Source organism: Asparagus officinalis, chromosome 4, assembly GCF_001876935.1.
Source record: "Asparagus officinalis chromosome 4, Aspof.V1, whole genome shotgun sequence".
NCBI lineage: Eukaryota > Viridiplantae > Streptophyta > Magnoliopsida > Asparagales > Asparagaceae > Asparagus > Asparagus officinalis.
The window spans coordinates 15,389,924-15,410,766 of record NC_033797.1 but is presented as its reverse complement, the minus strand read 5'-3'; the positions used below and the strand labels follow the sequence as shown (position 1 = coordinate 15,410,766).

Sequence of the window (20,843 nt, the reverse complement as noted above, 5' to 3'; positions counted from 1 at the left end):
AGGTCCTGTGAGGTTTTGTTGTTGGAAGGAGGACAGGAAGGAGGAGAATGGTGTAGATTCAATAACTTTGAGAGGTGAGGAGAGTGGAAGCAATTTTCCCAAAAAAATCAACGATGGGTCTTCTTGGTAAAGGGGGTCGAAGTAAAATATTTTAATGTAGAGCAAATTAAAATACAATATTGGTAAAGAGGGTCGAAATCAAATAGCAATCTAGTAATTTAGCCCATATATAAATATTCGTTATTACCTGTCAACATTTCATTTTACCAGTGTTAACTTAGATATAGATTATCAACACTGAGGCGGGCATGAATTTAAGCATTATGCCAAAGTTCAAACCCAAATTCTTGTAGTTAGTTCCAGGACTGGTATACAACTCAAATGGTAATTGTACTGTTAGGTTGGTCTACCAGGGTCCAGGTATGATTTAAACTTCCGTGGATTTTTGTGGGCTTCACTGAAAATGCTAAACTCTCAAATGTTATATACAGTTATGCCACAGAACTCTGACAACCAAAACAAGCATTCTCTTACAAAGTCAACCATCAACCTTAGAATTTTTGCTTCTTTGATTTTGCAGAGAATAATATCAAAACTTTCATCAGTGCTAATTGGGGATTACTTAGCAACTAGAGAGCTGTTAGCTTTATGACTCGTTCGGTATTTGGTTTGAAGCATGTTCTGATATTAGGATTATGCCTCATGCATTGCTGATTTGCTTCTCCATCTTCATTTATTATATTAAAGGAACTAAAGCTTCAAATTCAGCAAATATAATATCTGAACGACGCTGAAATAGAAGCCCTTTCTTCGCCCAATAAAGGGGGATGTTGCTAACTTGAGAAGAACATGTTTTGCAGTCAATTCTGTTCTGATTATGAATATAAATAAATTTATACCAACTGAATCCTACTAAATATGTTGAACTTCTTCAACCAGAAAGTTAGAAATGCGTACTTATGAATTAAAAAAAAACAATGAAATATTATAATGCTGTTGTACCATGTAGTATATAAAATTATCAGAACTTGAAACATTTTTATCCAAAAAGACTTTGTATTAACCATGAAATCTTATAATGAAATCACACCATATGATTATTATTTTTATCAAAACTTGAAGCATTATGTATCCGCAAAGAATTTATACTTTTGAGCATTATTTATTAACAGTTTCCCAGCAGCAGCAGTAGTTATTACTGATAGTAGAGAGAAGATGACAATGTTGGCCCAATGCCATGCTGTTTCTCCCCTTCTAGAAAATTTTCGTTTGACCTGCAGCAGTTGAATAGAGAAATAAGAACATAACTCAGTTATTTAACTCCACAAATAGACAAAATGAAATTTTAGCAGCTCATACCTTTATAAAAACCATGCTGGGGAAAACAAAGGTTAGAGGAAAAAGAGTGAAAGACCCAAAAATGTTTACAAAATCTCCAATGAAAGGCAACAGTGCTGTAATGAATGTATTCATTCCAAATACCAGTGCTCTTAAAAGAAACCGGCGTATAAGATTCTCTCTCGAGAACACATCCTCTTCCAGTCTTAAGAACCTGGTATCCAGAGCCTCATGTATTGGCGCAATAAACATCTGATTTCATGGAAAATACACAGTTGACTCTGACCATTAAGAAACATGAGAACTTAATGATACAAAGAACATATAGAGGAGAACCTACATGCTGGGAAACTATGCTTTGTAGAAAAGCTGTAGAATTTATCAGAGTTTTTGCCCATTTAGGCCCACTTAAATCTTTCGGGAGATAGTCTGAAACTGATGAACCATATGCCCAGTAGCCAACTATGCTAACACCATAATATATTGTCAAACCCAACGTAAACTGTAATGTCAAAGCTTTCCTCATATTGGCAACTGCTGGCTTGCGAAGAGTTGACTGCAAAACATGGGTAGCTGCATTAATAGCTTGACGTTCAAATCTAATAATTACAGAGGTTGAAGATGATAAAAAGTACTTTATATCTTTTATATCCTGCTTCTTAGTGTCCTAACTGACCTGTATTTCTGGGAGCAAACCGGAGGTGTTGCAGACAAGAATTGCAGCAACTGCACCAAATGCATTGAAGAATTTATCCACTTTACTTCCACTAATATTGTAATCCCTCTTTTTGTTTGTGTGCCCTAAGAAAATCATGTACATAGGAAAGTAGAACCTGATGTCAAAATGTGGCCTTCAAATTAGTGCCAGGATACAAAATTTTGAAAAAAGCTATGAGGAAGAGGGAAGAGAAGTAAGCACCATCTTTAACTAGTATTGCCAAGAGAATGATATCATAGATTATTGTTAGAGTAGCCGAGGTTGCTAGCCAGTTCCTCATGGCTGACATGGTAGGAACTAGATTTGCAAAGATGAAATAGGCAAAGCCAGTTATAGTGACGAACACTTGGAGCCTCATGGGAGAGCTACTGAACTCTGAGCTGATCTCCTGATTGAAAATTTGTTCAGAGTGTCAGTTACTTCATTGAAGATTCAATTAAAGTGTCTTAGTTAAGTAGACTAGTAATAATATCTATTTCAAAATTGACTAGTCAAGCTAAATTTCTGTTAGCTACATAAATAACAAAAGAGGAATAATGTGCATTAGGATGATAGGGTCACATTGTGGCTATTGCTAAAGATTGCATAAAACAACGACCACTGTTAATTGGGAAGTGAGAGAATATCCCGAAGTTTTTCATATGTTGATACCTTTCAGTTATGACAGGTCGAATTTCAGACTGCTCTAAATTAGTTGATTTTTTCTTTTTCTCTAAGCATATTCTTTGGAATATGGAGTGCAGAACCAAATGTTAACCTCAATCACTTGTAAATCCTGTAGAGATCCTACAAAGAATAAAGTGATATATCCTTAAACCAAAATAAAGTAATACAGCCTAAAATTGGTCGAGAAAAATTTTAGATGCTTGAAAGTAACACGTGATCAGAGATGGTGACTAACTTAATAAGTAATTTGTATGATGGAATCTTGAATGGAAACGCAAAAGCATGACTTTTTTGTTTTTTATTTGGACGTCATGCTGGTAAAACAAGAAAAAGGTACCAGAGTCGGCTCATGCAGGAGCACGATAAATGAGTTGTGTGGACAATAGAAGCAAAGTCGTTCTAAAGATGGTACTTCTATCATTCAAAACCTAGGTTTTTCAATATCTTCATTTTGTTTGATTGGCGCTTTAGTGTTTTTTAGGCACATAATCTTTCTATCTAATGTGCCATGGTCGCTCTATATATAATTACAGTGTATGGATAGTATATATTCTTGAAGGGAAAGCGGAGTAAGATGAGGAATACACCGCAAGTGAAATAAATAGATTACTTGCTTGTATTTATGTAGGTTCATCATATAATATATATTTTACTATATATTATTTCATACTATAACTATATAAGCTCATATTATACATTATCACCTATACTATAATGCTACATGATGAGTAATGAAATGATAAACACAGACAGATTAGGTTTGAAAGCTGCTTCTTATTTCGAGTGATGACATTTGATAGAACTAGATGTCTGGTGCCCATTGAAGTTCCAAAAATATTCTTACTGGAAGTAAAATATAAGAATCTTTTCATAATCAAGCTTTTCTAAAAACAATTTGTTTGTTTTTGAACTGGGAAGGAAAATTGCTACTCTGTTCTTGATTCTGTAAAAAATTAATTGGAACACAATGAGGATTTTCTCAGTACATTATACATGAACAAGTAAATAGACACCTTTAGTGCTCTTCCTCCAAGAAGGACAAAGCCCATGTTACCAAGAAGCAGAGTCACAAATTGCAAGATCCATGTGGTGTAATACATTCTCTTCCCTGCAAAATAGGTCGGACATCATCAAATTAATAACAATGCATTATCATTTCTATCTATATGAATAGTATTTCTTGGTCTTTTTTCCATCTATACTTGTAGCTGTTGTGATATATTTCAAATATACTTCTTGACATCTCCCAGAATTTTTATTGGTGCTACAGGCAGACCTCATACATTATCCTGATAATGATGTTACATGTGCAGGAATTTTGCATCTCTTGGTGCACTGATTGTGTTCCGTTGTGGTTCCTCAAACTTCATATACACTGGGGCTTTGGGGGCTTAGAGGCACACTGTACATTCTCTAAAATACGGAAGGATAGAGTTACAGATGTTAAACATCCAAGAAAAGCAACAAAAAAAGGATAAAATAGTTACCAAATTATCTATGGATCTACTAATGATGAACTAAACAGCACAGAGTGAGAGATTCATCTCATGGAGAATTGTGAGAAGCTTCATATGCAGTGACCAGAAATATATAGAAAATTTGTTTGTTTAAGGAGAAAATGGTAATTCTGACAGATATGGTAATACTGACAGATACTTTCTTACATCTATTCTTCATCTAAATGAGCTTTTGTTGGTGATCTTAATGCTGAATGAGGATACAGATTGTGCTTCCTGCACAGAATGTGCATAGTTGTTCTACTATCATGCTATACTATTTTAAGCTGCAACGGTGATTATCGTCTAACCCTATTGGAGCCCTCCTCTACCATTTGTGCAAGTATGACTATGACTACATAGCATGGACTTTTTACAGGAGAGTCATGGCAAAATGAAATATCTTCAGGAGCATCATACACATCCGGTTGTGAAGAAGACGTCAACTTTCTAAAGTCAGCTTATCCTTTATCAAGTTATGTAAAGTTGTGATGAGAGGCATCAGCATACCTAGCTTCACGAGACACATAAGCTTTAAACTCTTTTTGCAACATTGCAGGGAACAGATTATATAATTTTACAAATTTAATAGCATAGTCAAAATTGGATACGTGCAAGCGAGAAAAAACTGTAGGTTATTGGTATCAAAGGCATTTTTAATCCTCATTTGGCAGAAACAACAGCATGGGTATGAATATAAAGTCTGATGTGCATAGGAGGACCAGAGATGGGTTTCAACTTTGGCCACAGTAATCAAAGATGGAGAATAACTCAATTCTGATCATGTGGAATGATTCCATAGTCTATGGTTGCAGACTAGCTGGGCCAGCAATACATTACAAGAATCTCCAGAAATCGAGGGTCGATCTTCAGTCCAAAGAGCTTAGGATGTCTCATCTGAAGTGGTAGAACTATATAAACCTCAAGGACATGGAATGGCAATGAATCTTGATTGCTCTAATATCGTCTGAACAACTCTTATTACATCTTGTTGCACTTTTCATAAATTTTTGAGTGGCACTACAGGCACACCCCCAACCACACATTGGAGCACCCCCCCTCTCTCAGTTACAATGCACGGGGCCCATTTTAGATTTTTAAAAAAAATCTAAAGTGGGCCCCGTGTACTGTAGCTGAGAGAGGGGGCGTGTCCCAATGTGTGGTTGGGGTGTGCCTGTAGTGTTTTCCTAAATTTTTTAAGAACAAGATCAATGATTAGAGACTGAAAAGCTTTAAAGTTTGGGTATCTGGAACTATCAGTGATGTCAGCGCGGTTAATGGGTCCATGTCAAGCATCAAACTGCTATGCTGTCGGAATTGAATTCAAACTAATCTCCAGCTTTTGGATTTTAATTGTGCTGGCCATAAGTGTCCAGGTCCTTAGGAACCTTCGGGAATTTTTCCCCAGAAAAGTTTTTGGCATGTAATTAGACTTTTGTTATCGTATCACTTCCATGGACAAGAGCATTGGAATGCAAATATATACAATTATTTTGAATCTGTATTCTACCACAGTGCATGTATTTGGATTTGCATCGTGTCCGAATATGAGTTGAAGGAAAAATGGTTGATATTAGCCTTCATAGAATTTTGAAGAGAATGGTTTTTTAATTTATTTTAATTCCTCTGTGCTACGTATGTATCTTTTCTTTGTTGTATTTATCTATTTGGAGTTCGAGTGCAAATGGTAATTCCCACTTCCCAGTGATGATCATTTCACTTGGTTTGGTAGGTGGGAAGATGAGGGGAGGAGAGAGACAATAATTAGATTTGCCTTTGATAGGGGGTTTTTAGAGGGGTAGGTAAGAGAGGGGAAGGAAGGGTAGAGAGGGGACATGACACAATGAACTAAAAAAACTAGAAAAAGAAAGATCCATTCAAGTTGGGAGGATTCAAAAAGAGAGCGAAAATAAAGTATAAAAACATGCATCTCTCCTCCCCTCCCCTACAACCAAACATAAAAAGGCTTAAACGGGATGTTATTACTCCAGTTCATTGCACTTCCCCTCACCTAACCTTCCCTCCTCAAACCCCCACCAAACCAAGTAAATTAAAGAGTTGCCAATAGGCAGACTAGCGAGTTTATTTTTCTTGCATATTCAGTGTCATTATTATTTATGTTTGTTTGTTGGGATACACATGCATGACGCAAAATAAATTCCAACTACAATAGAAGGCAAGCTCTCAAGTATAATAAATGCACCCATTCAGTAATTTTCTTAAATACCCAAGAAAATAGGAACGAGATGAGGTGAGAATACCAAATACGTAGCCCATGACATCTCTGTATCTGATGAATCTTCGGCCATCAATAAAGTGGAATCCAGCCAAGAGCCAGTTTGCATAGAAAGCAAAGCCCCCCACAACTGCAAGCCCAGTGAGGCCCCAAGCCCAGCCCAATGGCACCAACATCAGATTTGAGAAGCTCAGCACATAAGCACAGTTGAAACCAGTCACCAATAGTAATCCAACTTGTTGCCAAGAATCTGTGCTAACGAGGAAGAAAATTTTTAAATAAAAAAATGATGGAATGATAAGCATACGATATTTAGAAACATGACAATGTAAAAAAAAATGTTCATGTTACCATCAGTTGATGCGCACTGCATGATTTTTGTGTGTAGATCTTTAATGACATATGTTGAACAATATGGGGGCAATTAATGAGTCATTTAAACTGTTTTCACATAAATAAATTCTTGATCATCAATCTATATCTATATCTATATTAGATATAAAAGAGAATTGCCTTGTGAAAACTTTTGATTTTCATTTTTACCCTTTTAAGTTTTATAAATCTCAAAAAGGTTATTAGTTATATTTAATTATTCACTAATTATATATAACCTCTTACTAATTATACATTAATTTCCTCACTTTTTCTAAATATTTAGTCACACTATTATTTTATTAATTACGTATATATTATTTAATAGAAAATTTGAAATTTATCCCTAATTTATCTTCACATAATATTTAAAATTCTAAAAAATTAAAAATAATAAAAATTCATTAGACTTATGCATGCATGATGCCTTTGGGTTTCACCTCTTATGAAGGACTACTTGTTACATTTCATCTTATAAGCCTTTCAAAAGTATGATAATAGTATGAAAAATAATTTTTATTTATCATAATTGTAATAATATTAATAGTATAATGATTCTAATAGTATTTTTTAAATGAATAGATTACATTGTAATTTAGTAATTATACAATTTAGTAAATTATTTACTAATAGTGAATAGACCAATTATGAAATTAAAATATAGTTATTAACAATATTATAATTATGCTATGTATAATATTATTATACTTAAAAGAGAAGAAATTATCTAATATATTATAATAATTTTAATAAATTATGAACAAATTATAACAATTATCATACAGTTCTTTATACACAATTTTATCGTATAATTTATTCATTTAATCAAAATTGTAGTTATTCAGAATTTATATTGCTATACAAGTCATTTCATTATTTTACAGCCAACAAAAAAAAATAAAAACATAAAACAAAATAGGTATGTTCTCGTGCAAAGCACATGCACTATACAATTATATTAAGATGATAATTGTCACCCTGAATATATCATCATGTTAGCAAACACATCAGTATCTTTTTGTGTGGATGTATATATGTATCGTACATATGCATATATGCACACACCTACGTGCACATGTACCCACTAGGCACACATTAATTAATTTTTAAATTTTATATCCATATAAGACGAAATATGTTACCATGCATTCTGGGTAATCTCCAATATTGCTGTATTAATTACATATTACTACGTAGCTTAAAAGTGAAACTTGCCAAAATTAGAACCAAGTGTCGCACACGAAGTATACACATGTAAGCTCCTTTACAAAACCTCTGTATCAATTTTAGCAAAAGATAGTGCACGCGCAAAAACGCTGCGGAAAAATCTTCTCAGGATCTGGCTAATGCTGCAGTTCTATAGGTGAAAAAAATATTACTATTTTTTCAAAGTATAGTATATCGCACACAGGATTTGGTTTCAAAAATAGATTCATTGCAAGAATCTCATTTCCCCTTCATCACCTCTTTGTAATCAGAGTATTATCATACATACTTATAATTAAGCTTTATATTCATGATCCTGAGCATTTCTTGAGAGAACTTTAAATATTTCATGTCATAAACTGACCTTTGTCGACTGCATGAGCGGAAACACTCGCATACTCTGCTACTTGCTGCCCTGATTCTACACTCAAAACATCGATTTTCACGCTGGTTGACTCGAAGTCTTTTTGCTTCGATTCCATTCTTCTTCTTCTTCTTCTTCTTCTGCTGCTGCTGCTGCTGAGGGAGAGAAGAAGAAAATGGAGACTCGAGGAGTTTGCAGTTGTTGATTTAGCTACTGCTACCCGTGAACTTTTATAGGGTAAGAAGAGAGGAGTGAAGTTTGTTTTGTTTTAGACTTTGAAAGCAGCAGGCTGTCTTACTCTTACATCTCGTACTTTACAAAACTGCCCTTGCCTGAAGAGTAAAATTTGACGTTAGCACCTAGTGTGCAATAATTGAATGAAGCCACATGATTTTTGTCTCCGTCTTCAGGATAGTACATTTCACATGATATCCATAGGGATTATTGTAAATTTGTTTTATAAGGTAATTTAGTCCCAGAATACTCTGTAGGTATCATTTATTATAGATCAATATATCATTCTTGCTGGGGAATCTAAACAATTAAAATCGAACCATTACTCTTCCGTACCTTATATTTGAGAGCAGGAAAGTAGGAAAAACCACAACAAATAAAAAAATAAAAAACTTACAGGAAAGTAAACAAGAAAGAACACACCAGATTTAACGAGGTTCGGCAAACGTGACTACGTCATCGGGAGCCACACCACACAATTCTTTGATTAATATTGAAGAAGATTACAATGCCCACAAATAGGATCTAATCTCTCTGAGATCTCTCTGAAGAATTCTCTCAAACCCCTCTTTTTCTGATGTCTAATCCCTTCTAAGGTGTTCCATATATATAGAAAACCTAAAATCAAAACAGACTAGAAATTCTACAACCAAAAAACAAAACAGATTAGGAATCATAAAAACATGTTACCAAAACAGATTAAGAATCCTGTTACCAAAACAAATTAAGAAACCTGCTATCCAACAATTTGTTTGATTCCAGTTTTGAGTCTACATCCCTTAGACTAACAATCTCCCAGAAACCTGCTATCCAACAATTTGTTTGATTCCAGTTTTGAGTCTACATCCCTTAGACTAACAATCTCCCACTTGGAGACCAAAGCACAATCAACTAACAATCTCCCACTTGGAGACCAAAGCACAATCAACGAGCTCACCCGAACTCTCCCTTCTTCGCAAGCGTCTTCCTACATGAAAAAAAATACATTCTTCAATCATCATAAACCCAGCGATCCTCCTAGTGTGAATCCGCCTTCATCTCCTACCCGTGAAGGCTAACTGAAATTGCGCACAACTCCAGTTTGTCAATGGTTACTGCTTTCGTCACATATTCGTAGGATTTTGACTCCCCAAAATCTTCTCTAGGTATAACTTCCCGTCCTCAATCAGTGAGCGTATAAAATGATATCGTACGTCGATGTGCTTCGTTCTGGCATGATATACTGGATTCTTAGCAAGATATATAGCGTTGTGGCTATCACAATAAAGAACTCCTCTCACTTGCTTCAGATTCAACTCTTCCAGGCACTCATTCAACCAAATCATCTCATTGCTTGCTTCAGTCACCGTGACATACTCAGCTTCAGTTATAGATAAAGTTACAATCTTCTACAGATGTAAAACCTAACTCACTGCTGTCGACGCCAATGTATAAACATATCACGTGGTGCTTTGCCTCGTATCATGATCACCGATGAAGTTCGTATCCACGTATCCCTGCAGTACCAACTCCTTCCTCCTAAAATATAGTGGCTTATCCGTAGTCCCTCTCAAGTAGCACAATATCCACTTCACGGCCTCCTAATGACGCTTCCCTAGATTGCTTGCAAACCTGCTCACAACTCCTACTGCATGGTCGATGTCCGACCTCGTACAAACCATCGCATATATGAGACTCCCAATGGCCGAAGAATATGGCACCCTGCTCATATGCTCTCTATCTGCATCTGTCTTAGGTGATTTCTCTTCAAATAGCTTGAATTGGTTTCTAAGGGGCGTGCTAACAACCTTAGCATTCTGCATGTTGAACATCTGAAGTACCTTCTCGATGTATTCAGCTTGACTCAACCTTAATATTCCTTTAGATTTATCTCTACTGATTCGTATTCCTAAAATCTGCTTCGCTGCACCCAGATCCTTTATGACAAACTCCTTTGCCAACTACTTCTTCAAGTTGTTTATCTTCTCTAAACTCGGTCCTACAACTAACATATCATCAACATACAATAATAATATGATAAAACTGGACTCGAACCTCTTGAACTAGTAACAATGATCTGAATTGTATCTTTTGTAGCCATTGTTCTGCATGAAGTTGTCGAACTTCTTGTATCACTGTCTCGGGGCATGTTTTAATCCGTACAAGCTCTTCTTGAGCTTACACACCATCTATTCCTTTCCCTCTTCAATGAAGCTAACAGGTTGATTCATGTAGATTTTTTCATCCAAGTCACCATGAAGAAAGACAATCTTCACATCTAACTACTCAAGGTAGAGATCTTCTGTAGCTACTAGGCTCAACACCACTTTGATGGTTATGAGCTTCACAATGGGAGAAAATATCTCTGTATAGTACACTCCTTCCCGCTGTTGGAACCCCTTCACGACTAATATGGCCTTGTATCTTTTGCTTCCATCATTCTCCTGCTTCACCCGATAGACCCATTTGTTATGCAAGGCTTTCTTCTGTGTAGGTAGTTGGACTAACTTCCATGTCTCATTAGTGTGTAGAGAATCCACCTCCTCTTGCATCGTATGCTCCCACTGCTGAGATTCACTCACTTTCATAGCCTCCTCATAGCACTCAGGTTCTTTACTATCTTTCAAAAGTAAATAATCAAGTGATGAGAGATATCTGAGATTCGGTTTGGGTATTCTAGATGACCTCCTAAGCTCCACGCTCTGGGTAGTCGTCTCTGCACCTGGAGCCTCCTCCGTTCTGTTGGCCTTCTTGTTTTGATGATGATTTAACAAATAATTTACATCTAATATTGTTTGTCCAGTGCTTGTGTTTTGTTATTTATTGTAGACAAACAATAAGTTGAAGGATAGAAAGATTACGCCATATCGATCATATCAAATATAGATTGGCGGAATAGTGGGTGAAGCCTATGCAATTCAAGTTGAAGATCCAAGTTCTAGCTTTATCCGTAATGTGTACAAAGTCAAGCTTATTGAAGATCAAGATCAAGCTTGGGTAATATTAGTTTAGGTTTATATTATGTGTGTTAGTACTTTAAACTCAATCATATATACACACACATTATATTGGTTTCCTTGTATATATATATATTTCTATGTGGATAAGTTGTTTTGGTTTAATTTCATAGATATGAAACAAATATATATTCATATACATACTCATATGTTTCTTATTCTATTGTATTTGTAAAAATATTGTATTCATTGTTTATAGACTTCATAACAATAGTTTATATCTTTTTTTAAGTCTATAAAATTATTTGGTAATGTTTCAAGACATGGTTAAGCTAAAAATGTCAAAACTCATGTGTTCACATTTTCATGTTTTGGACTATTTTACAAAATGATAATATTTCTTATTTGGGAGGTCCTTTTTGAAAATCAGTTTTTGTAGCATGTGTATTATCATGTTTACAAACATTTTTTAAAGTTGTATATTTTTTTGAATTTATTTGATATTTTTAAACCCAGTTTAAAGTTGAGTTTTTCTGTGCACTTCAGGTCTGTGCATGTTTAGTCGACTCATTAATCGACTCATAAGTCGACTCACGAAGTTTTCTGTGCACTTCAGGTCTGTGCATGTTTAGTCGACTCATTAATCGACTCATAAGTCGACTCACGAAGTACAACGGAGTTGTGATTTTTCTTCTGCTGAGTCAACTCATATAAGCCGACTCATTAGTCGACGCATGAGTCGACTCATAAGTCGACTTATGAAAGAGCCGTTGCACAGTAACAGTTAGTTTTCAGCAGTATTTTTTGGGGGCTTTTTTGTCTTTTTAGTTGGGTTTTGGCTAAGGTTTTGGGTGGCTATATATACCCCCTTTCTCTTATCCTTCACCCCTAACTAATAAAATGTTTTAAACAAGTTTAAAAAAGTTTTAAACAAGGTTTTAAGTTTGTTTAATGTTTGTTTAGAAGCTTTTAAGCAATTGAGGATTTGAGTTTGTGAATTCAATTCCACAAGAACTTGAGGAGATCATCTATTGGAGTTTGAGTAATCAACTATTCTTCCTCCATCTCTTGTCATCTATTGAGAAGTTTTCTAAACTCTTTTCTAGCTTTATATTTATTTGTTTGATTATCATCTTATTAAAGCTAGTTTTATATTGAGTTTAGATTTGATTAATCTCATTGTTACACACACCCACTTGAGCTTATTGTATTTGCATTCATAATATATTTAGGCTTGTGAGAGATAGTAACATTGAGTTGAGCCTAATTGAGTTCTCACCTTGTTTAGAGAACAACCATTTGTTGTGCTTAATTTGTGAAGTTTACTTTGTAATACACTTGTACACCGAGAGGAGTGTGTGGTGAGGATGGAGTCGATACCGAGAGGAGTGGCATCGGTGGTCTAGTGAGAGGTGATAATTCCGAGCATTTGAGGGAGTCGATACGTGAGGACCAACACTTGAGGTTGTAGCTTGTGTATGTACTTTGTGAGGATTTGTGAGAGTTGTCGGTTGACTTGATAACCGAGTGTGTAGAGTTTTCGATTAGCTAGAAAACCGAGTGTGTAGAGAAGTTTCAACTTCCAAACCGGGTTGTGTAGTGGATTCTCCTCGAGGGTGGAGAGCGGGGACGTAGGACGGAATGTCCGAACCTCGTGAACATATAGCGTGTTTGGTTTGCATTAGCGCACTTATAACTGTTCATCTTATAGCCTATTGCATCTTGTTTGTTTCACCCTTGTGATAGTTTATATATCCTTACATACATCATATAGTATATCTCATTGCTAGGATATATCACCTTTGTTCATATTGCATATTCTTGCTCATAAGTAATTGTATATCATCTTACAAGAACATATTTATTAATAAGTTTTAAATTGACATAAAATCGGATTAGATTAGTATAAACCCTATTCACCCCCCTCTATGGTTCTTTCCTAGCGACTTTAGCGTCTAACACGTTCTTCGGTCAGAATTGATTTTGTCGCCCCCATGTGGAAGTTCCTCCAAATCCATGTACTTGAATCCACCTGTATCCGTAGTGCAGCTCCTACTGCTTTGGCTATCATTGGCACTGTCCCCGTTCTTGTACATCACCTCCTCATTAAATATCACATCCCTACTTCTGATGATTTTCCTATTCTTCTCATCCAAAGACGATACCCGAACTCATCAATATTGTATTCAATGAATGCGTACTTCTGTGACTTAGCCTCTAGCTTATCTCTGACATGGTCACTGATATGAACATATGCCACACAACTAAATACTCGCAAATATGAAAGATTGTTCTTCTTGTCACTCCAAACCTCCTCTGAAATCCCGTAATCCAATAAAACTGATGGTCCATGATTAATTAAGTAAGCTGTCGTATGTATCACATCCATCCAAAATATCTTAGGCAGACCTGCATGTAATCGTATGCTCCTGGCATACTCTGTCAATGTCATGTTCATCCTCTCTATAATGTCGTTTTACTACGGCGTCCCTGGAGTAGTCCTCTACAAACAAATCTCATTTAGAGCATAGAACCTTTTGAACTCCTTTAGCTCGTATTCTCCATCATTGTCTGATCTCAGACACTTCACCTTTAGATCTGTCTCATTCTTCACCATGACCTTCTACTTCTTGAAGATCCCGAACATCTCTGACTTGTGCTTCATGAAGTATACTCACACCTTCCTCGAGTGATCGTTGATGAATGTGACATAGTATGCTAAACCGCCAAGAGAAGACACGCTACCTGAACCCCATACGTCAGTATGAACTAACTCTAGCTTCTGAGCTTTAGGTGGCCTTTCACCCTTTTGGAAACTAACTCTCTTCTGCTTTCCAAAGATGCAGTCCTCGCAAACACCGACTTCTACGGAATCGATGCCGATTAGCTTCGCCCGTGAATATAGAATCTTCATCCCCTTCTCGCTCACATGTCATAATCTATTGTGCCACAGATCCGTACTCTCTTTGCCAATTGCAATTGTGAGGGTGTCATTCATATGTGAGGTGAGGTAGAGAATTCCTATTTTGTTACCTCAGACAACAATCATAGTACCGTTTGAGATCCTCCATAAACCCTCGGTGAATATCGAAACATAGCCTTCTGCTCCAAGCTGGCCAACCGAAATAAGATTTTTCTTCAGCTTCGGTACATGCCTCACGTTCTTCAGATTCCACTTAGAGCCCTTCAACTGTATTTGCACGTCTCCTCTTCTAACAACACTACAGACTTCATTATCCCCCAAGTATACTTTTTCAAAGTCTCCTGCTATATAGTTATGAAGAAGCTTCCTATTAGCAGTGACGTGGAACGAGGCTCCTGAGTCGATGATCCAAGAATCAGAATCGTTATCCATAGCAAGGATCAATGCATCCTGCACGAGATGAGCCTCCTGCTCATTCGCGTACTTCTTTTATGCTTCACACGCTGAAGACATATGGCTCTCCTGACCGTAGTTCCAACACTTTCCTTTTATAGGTCTAACTTTCTAGTTCGACCACTTCTTGGTTGATTTCGACTAATTCCTGTTCTGATTACCCTTCTTTTAGCTTCTGCCTCTCTGCTCGAGATTTAGGACCGAACTTGAACTTTCTGATTTGGATGATTTCCTTCTAACCTCTTTGGATAGAATCATGCTAACAATCTCGCTCGGCTTGAACTTGTCCTTTCTCGTCAAATTGCTGATTGCTGTTACACAACCTGTCCAACTATTCGGCAACTGCGATAGAATCAATAGAGTCTGTACTTCGTCATCGAACGTGATGTCTACGGAGATGATTAACAATCATGTTGAACTCTCTAAGGTGCATTGTGAAGGAGCATTCTTCTGCCATCTTGAGATTGAAGAGTGTCTTGACGAGATGCACCTTGTTTGCGGCAGACGGTTGCTTGTACATCTTCGTGAGCGCTTCTATAAGCCCCACCATCGCCTTCTCCTTCAAATATTGTGTGCGATTATCTTTGTGAGCGACAACCGGATTTACCCTAGAACCTTCCTATCCAGTATCTCCCAATCCTTATCTGAATCGTCTTTCTTCTTTTCCTTAGCCTTGCCCATCAACGAGTGATACAAGTCCTTCTGGTACAGATAGTTCTCCATCCGCGACTTCCAATAGGCGAAGTCTGAACCTTTAAACTTCTTAATCTTAGATTTGTTTTCCTCTATCATGACTCTTTTACAATCTTTCTGAACGAAACTCTGATACCAGTTGTTGGGAATTCGAAACAATCAAATCAAACCATTGCCCTTTCGGACCTTGTGTTTGAAAGTAGGAAAGTAAGAAAAAAATCACAGCAAATAAAAGATAAAAAACTTGCAGGAAAATAAATAAGAAATAACACACCAGATTTAACGAGGTTCGACAATCGTGTGTACGTCCTCAGAAGCTACACCACACAGTTCTTTGATTAATATTGAAAAAGATTACAATGCTCACAAATATGATCTAATCTCTCTGAGATCTCTCTGAAGAATTCTCTCAAAACCCTCTTTTTCTGATGTCTAATCTCTTCTAAGGTGTTCTATATATATATATAAAACCTAAAACCAAAACAGACTAAGTATATTCTAAACCAAAAAACAAAACAGATTAGGAATCCTAATAACCTGTTACCAAAACAGATTAAGAATCCTGTTATCAAAATAAATTAAGAACCCTATTACCAAAACAGATTAGGAAACCTGTTATCCAACAATTTGTTTGATTCTATCTTTGAGTCTATATCCTTTAGGCTAACCATTCTCATATGCCATCAACGAGAGAGAATATGAGGTAAATTTCTGAGAAGATCTTTTTTCCCCCTTGCGTTTTGCTTATCTGGATTTATTCCATAGCTTTACAGGCTTTAAGCCTTTAAGGAGATGGTTTCTTCCTTTTTTTTTTTAAGTTGCCTATGGCATATTCCATAATTTCTTACTGTGGTATTAGTTCACTCGTTTCAAAAAAGAATTGCTGGGTCCACCGTCCACAGCCACACACTTATAACACTGCAAGAGCAATTTGTGAATAACCCCATTAAAATATCACTATTTGTTACAGAAATTAGGATCACAGCGTTGGAGATGTGATCAGTTTTTTGTAACAAACATTTATTGGGGGGATTGAAAAAGAGGGGCTGGGGTCATTGAATAGATCGGATTACCAAATTAAGAGTCAAAACCCTACACCATGCATTTTGTTTGTAAGCATATAAACGTGAGACGATCATTGAGTCGGTTTGAAAATTTCAATGATTGTTAAGTCTTGGATTGGTATCCGACGTTTATTCCTGCCACGTATATGAGCCAGGAGGACTCTAGGTTGGGAGAAATTCTCGGGTTTTCATTAAGCATGCAAAGCACAGATATGAGGAGACTACGCAACACAAAAGAATATTTAATTCCATCACCTTCTCGTTTACAAATAATTTATGTCACGCGGCTTTTTTCTATTGGTATGATGTAGTGCTTATGGAACACCAAAGAATTTTTCCTATCTTGGAGGTGAAGACCTCTAGTCTCAGCAGCGTTGTTCTGTCCAGCTTCCTACACCGGCCGGCCTACTTTTTTTTTTCTTTTTCTTTCGGACTATCTTGTATCACTGAGGTTAGCTAGCTTTGGCTTTCTTTGTACCTGACTTTATTTACTTGTGTATTTTTGGATTGTTTTGTTTTATTCTTATCAATGAAACACAAGGATACTTTCTCACTGTTTTATTGAAAAAAGAAAGGTAGGAAGTCACTTTAGGAAGGAGATGGAGACGATTATTTGGACATATCGATCTTTAAATTGATGGTCACTCCGATTGAAATTCTAATTGCACTGATACAACGTTGATAATTACACTTGTACAATATTAGTACACTGATTTAAATTTTTCAGTAGGGCACTTGTCCAAATTAATCCCCCCCGTCTCTCTCTCTCTCTCTCTCTTATAGAGTTCACCTGTATAAAAAGAAAATTTTCCAAAGGTATCATTTAGCAAGGGCTTATATTAAGAAAGGGGGTCGAGGAGAAAGGTTAACTTAGTTAATCTATCTTAATGATTAAAAATAATCTAATTATGTTTGGATTAGATAATTAACATAAAGGGCTAACATTTTTTTTGTTTGGCAAATAAAGAAAGGTTAAGTGTGTTAATCCCTCTATTTTTTTTTAAAAAAAATACCAACTTTAACCTTATTGAAAGACAAAAAATTTACCAAGAATTTGTACACTAAGATTAGTTCAACTTGAATCTTCATTTATCTCAACTATAAAAATATTCGCATTTCTGTATTATTTAAATAAATGATTGTTGAAAAAGAGTAAAATAAATTTAGCTTCAAAAAATAATATCTTTTGATTATATAGGTATACGATACTAACAATTCTTATAGTAAAACATAAACTGTCATTTTATCATTAGAGGGGGAAATGATATACATTTTTAGATGGATATGAGACTTAAAGCATGAAACCAAAAATGAAAATTAAATGTTTTAGAGAGATGATGATGTATGTCTATATCATTTTAGCATAAAATTAAAATTTGAAATTAAATGTCAAGAGGGATGATGATCTATATCTAAATCATTTTATCATGAACATATAAATGTGTTGACTATCACATATGATTCATGTATAGACAAGTACAATAGAAAGAAAGAGTAGACAATTTCATGGCTCCACATCACATGAACTCAAAACGATCATATGATTCAATAGATTTTTTTTAGCCAACTTGACATTGTTCGCTAGTTAGAAATTGTGTAAAGAATTTTGCAGTCCTGGCATGAATTTTTTTTGGTAAAGAGAGATATATCTATCTTATAATATATTCTGTTTCATTTAGATAAAATTTTAATCCCTACCCCCGCGTGAAGAGGTGGAACAAATTTCATCCGCCTCTTCACGCGGAATTGTTGACCCGCCAGTTGACAAATTAACAAGGGGCTTGCTTTAGCACCACGTGAGGGCTTGTTAATGAGGGGTTGAGCCCCCTTAGCCCTTCCATTAACCATTTGTCAAACAGGACCTAAGGGCCTAATTGGATTGGGTGAACATGGAAGAAGGGAAGGTAGTGAGGCATTCACCTTGTCTGGATAGCTTTTATGAGGTGAAGGGTTTCTCCTAGTTCACCTTAACACACAAAAATTATTACTCCTTAATTAGGAATCAATTGAGGAAAAAAGAATTAAAGAATTCTCTCTAGCTAACTTTTTTTTTCCCTCTTGTCTCCCTTATTTTTCTTTTGACTTTTCTTACCCCTAGTGAGATCCAAACAAGTAAGCTGAACCTCTGCTTTGCGCTTCAGAGCGGCATATGATTTCATCCAACGTCACAGTCCAGCGGACTATACTCGAATATTTGAAATCTGAAATAATTTGGTATATCCAATTATAAAGATGCATCTTTCGCCTTCTTAGGTAGGATTATGTGAATATCGAAGAAACGCATCTTGTCTCATCTCAGGGCCACTCAATCTTTGTTTTGAAATTTTTTGTTGCTGACAAGTTAAATATATGATATAATTACTAAATTGACATCTGTCGACTCTTTCAAGCAAAACGGTCGAAAGGAACCACAAGACAAGATCATTTTGTGTACAACTTAATGAATTTGAATCACCTAACTGTGCCATTAGTTTTTAGAGCGCGTGAAAATTAATTGAATTAAGAAAGGGTTATTTTCAATATTAGCCCCACGAATCTTTAATATTACAATATTAGCCCTCCAGATATTTAAAATTGATCTCAGGTCCCCCAAAATCTTCAATAATTCGATATTAGCTCCCCAAATCTTTGACATTGATCTCAGCCTCCGGGTCCTATTAGTATGTTGAAATAAGCCCTCCTAGTTAAAATCTAATTGAAATGAGGGAGTATTTTATTTGTTTTAACTTTTTTGGTGATTTGTCAATTATACCCCTCTCACACAAATCCCCGAACTCATTAACTAATTTAACTTATATCCATTAAGCTTTCAAAATCTCTTTAATAAAACCCTAAACCAAATTCATTTTATACTTCATCTTCTCCAACAGCTCTGTTCAGCTCTAACCCCAAATTTACATCGGATATATTCCTATCGAGGAAGACATTGAAGTGGAAAGTGGATTTGAGTTAAGGTATTGTTAATCGAATTTGGGAAGCTCAACAAGTAAAGTGGTCAATAGATTTGGGTTTGTAAGAGTGGGGAATAACTAGCAAATCACAAAAAAAGTTAAATTAAACAGAATATTTTTCCATCTTAATCATATTTTAACTAGCTAGGGAGCTTATTTCAACATACTGATAAGATTTTTTGGGGTTGGGGGGTCCGAGGTCAAATTTCAAAGACTTGGGGGGTTTGATATTAATTTCAAAGATTTAGGGGATTTAATATTAATTTCAAAGATTTGGGGGCTAATATCAAAATGTTAAAGACTTTGGGGGGCCTGAGATCAACTTTAAAGATTGGGGGCTAATATCAAAATATTGAAGATATTGGGGGCCTGTTATTAATTTCATAGATTTGAGGGGCCATAACAAAATATTAAAGGGGCTAATACGAAATAACCCATTAAAAAAAGCATAAAGTCTTTCTTTTGCCTTAATCATCGTTAATCCCCATATCATATTTATCATATTTGTCTTCTAGCATGCACGTTCCTCCTAAAGCATGGTAAGATGAGAAAGATCAAAGAGGCGTGCGTCGTGCGTCTGATGCATTGAATCAAGGGAAGAAAGTAGGCATATGTTTTCTGATGGTGGGGTACAAATAGAACTTGAATTTAATGGGGGGTCATTTCGTAATACATACATCAACGCCACTTGCATATTAGGAGAAAAAGTAACTCAAAAACTTTCTCCCTAGTGCTATCATGAATTATTAGCGCGGGGAAGGAACATTCGGAAGAGAACTTAATGATTGGTCACAATTGTCTGATCATGAAAAATGATTAGGAACAAAGAAATTAGCCAAAAGTTTGCAAGAAATTATGGGTTAGAATGAGGCTCTTGCTTCTTATGATCGCATTTAGGGGTGCAAATGGCTCCGATGTGGTATCATATCCGCATCCATTTACCAACTAAGGATACATATATGAATACAGACTTGTTCTATTAAAGAAGATTCATATCCATATTCGCAAAAATCAGATGCGATTATACATATATACACACACAACAAATATGAGAAACGAGATAAAATTAAAAAAATAGTTCATATGATACACGAGAGCATTAATATGTTTGTTATATGTGAAAAACTATGGAAAAATATCATGTGATATTGATCTCAAATCCATTAATCTAAGGATCAAAACAGCTGCATCTA

The 20,843-nt window shown here is 35.8% G+C and overlaps 2 protein-coding genes across 2 annotated transcripts in view; one reads left to right on the top strand and one right to left on the bottom strand.

The window, feature by feature from the left end:
• Positions 1–6,472, top strand: part of LOC109836723 (pentatricopeptide repeat-containing protein At1g04840-like) — a 9,445-nt gene extending 2,973 nt beyond the window's left edge. Inside the window, exon 2 of the mRNA XM_020404702.1 lies at positions 4,036–6,472. The gene's annotated coding sequence lies outside the window, so the exon portion shown is untranslated. The remainder of the gene's footprint in view (positions 1–4,035) is intronic.
• LOC109836722 (proline transporter 2-like) lies at positions 502–8,647 on the bottom strand. Its single transcript, XM_020404701.1, has 8 exons — positions 8,397–8,647; positions 6,480–6,704; positions 3,736–3,830; positions 2,258–2,444; positions 2,015–2,139; positions 1,679–1,894; positions 1,360–1,590; positions 502–1,274 (listed from the first exon to the last, which is right to left on the bottom strand). Exons 1-8 carry the CDS (start codon positions 8,512–8,514, stop codon positions 1,125–1,127), a joined length of 1,347 nt encoding a protein of 448 aa, XP_020260290.1. The 5' UTR covers positions 8,515–8,647; the 3' UTR covers positions 502–1,124.

Excerpts from the sequence above, each read along its gene's own strand:
- LOC109836722 (XM_020404701.1), bottom strand. The coding sequence starts at position 8,514 with ATGGAATCGAAGCAAAAAGACTTCGAGTCAACCAGCGTGAAAATCGAT. Across the intron at positions 2,140-2,257 it reads GGCAATACTAGTTAAAGATG|GGCACACAAACAAAAAGAGG; the intron begins GTGCTTACTTCT and ends TGATTTTCTTAG. Across the intron at positions 1,895-2,014 it reads GTTTGCTCCCAGAAATACAG|TCAACTCTTCGCAAGCCAGC; the intron begins GTCAGTTAGGAC and ends CATGTTTTGCAG.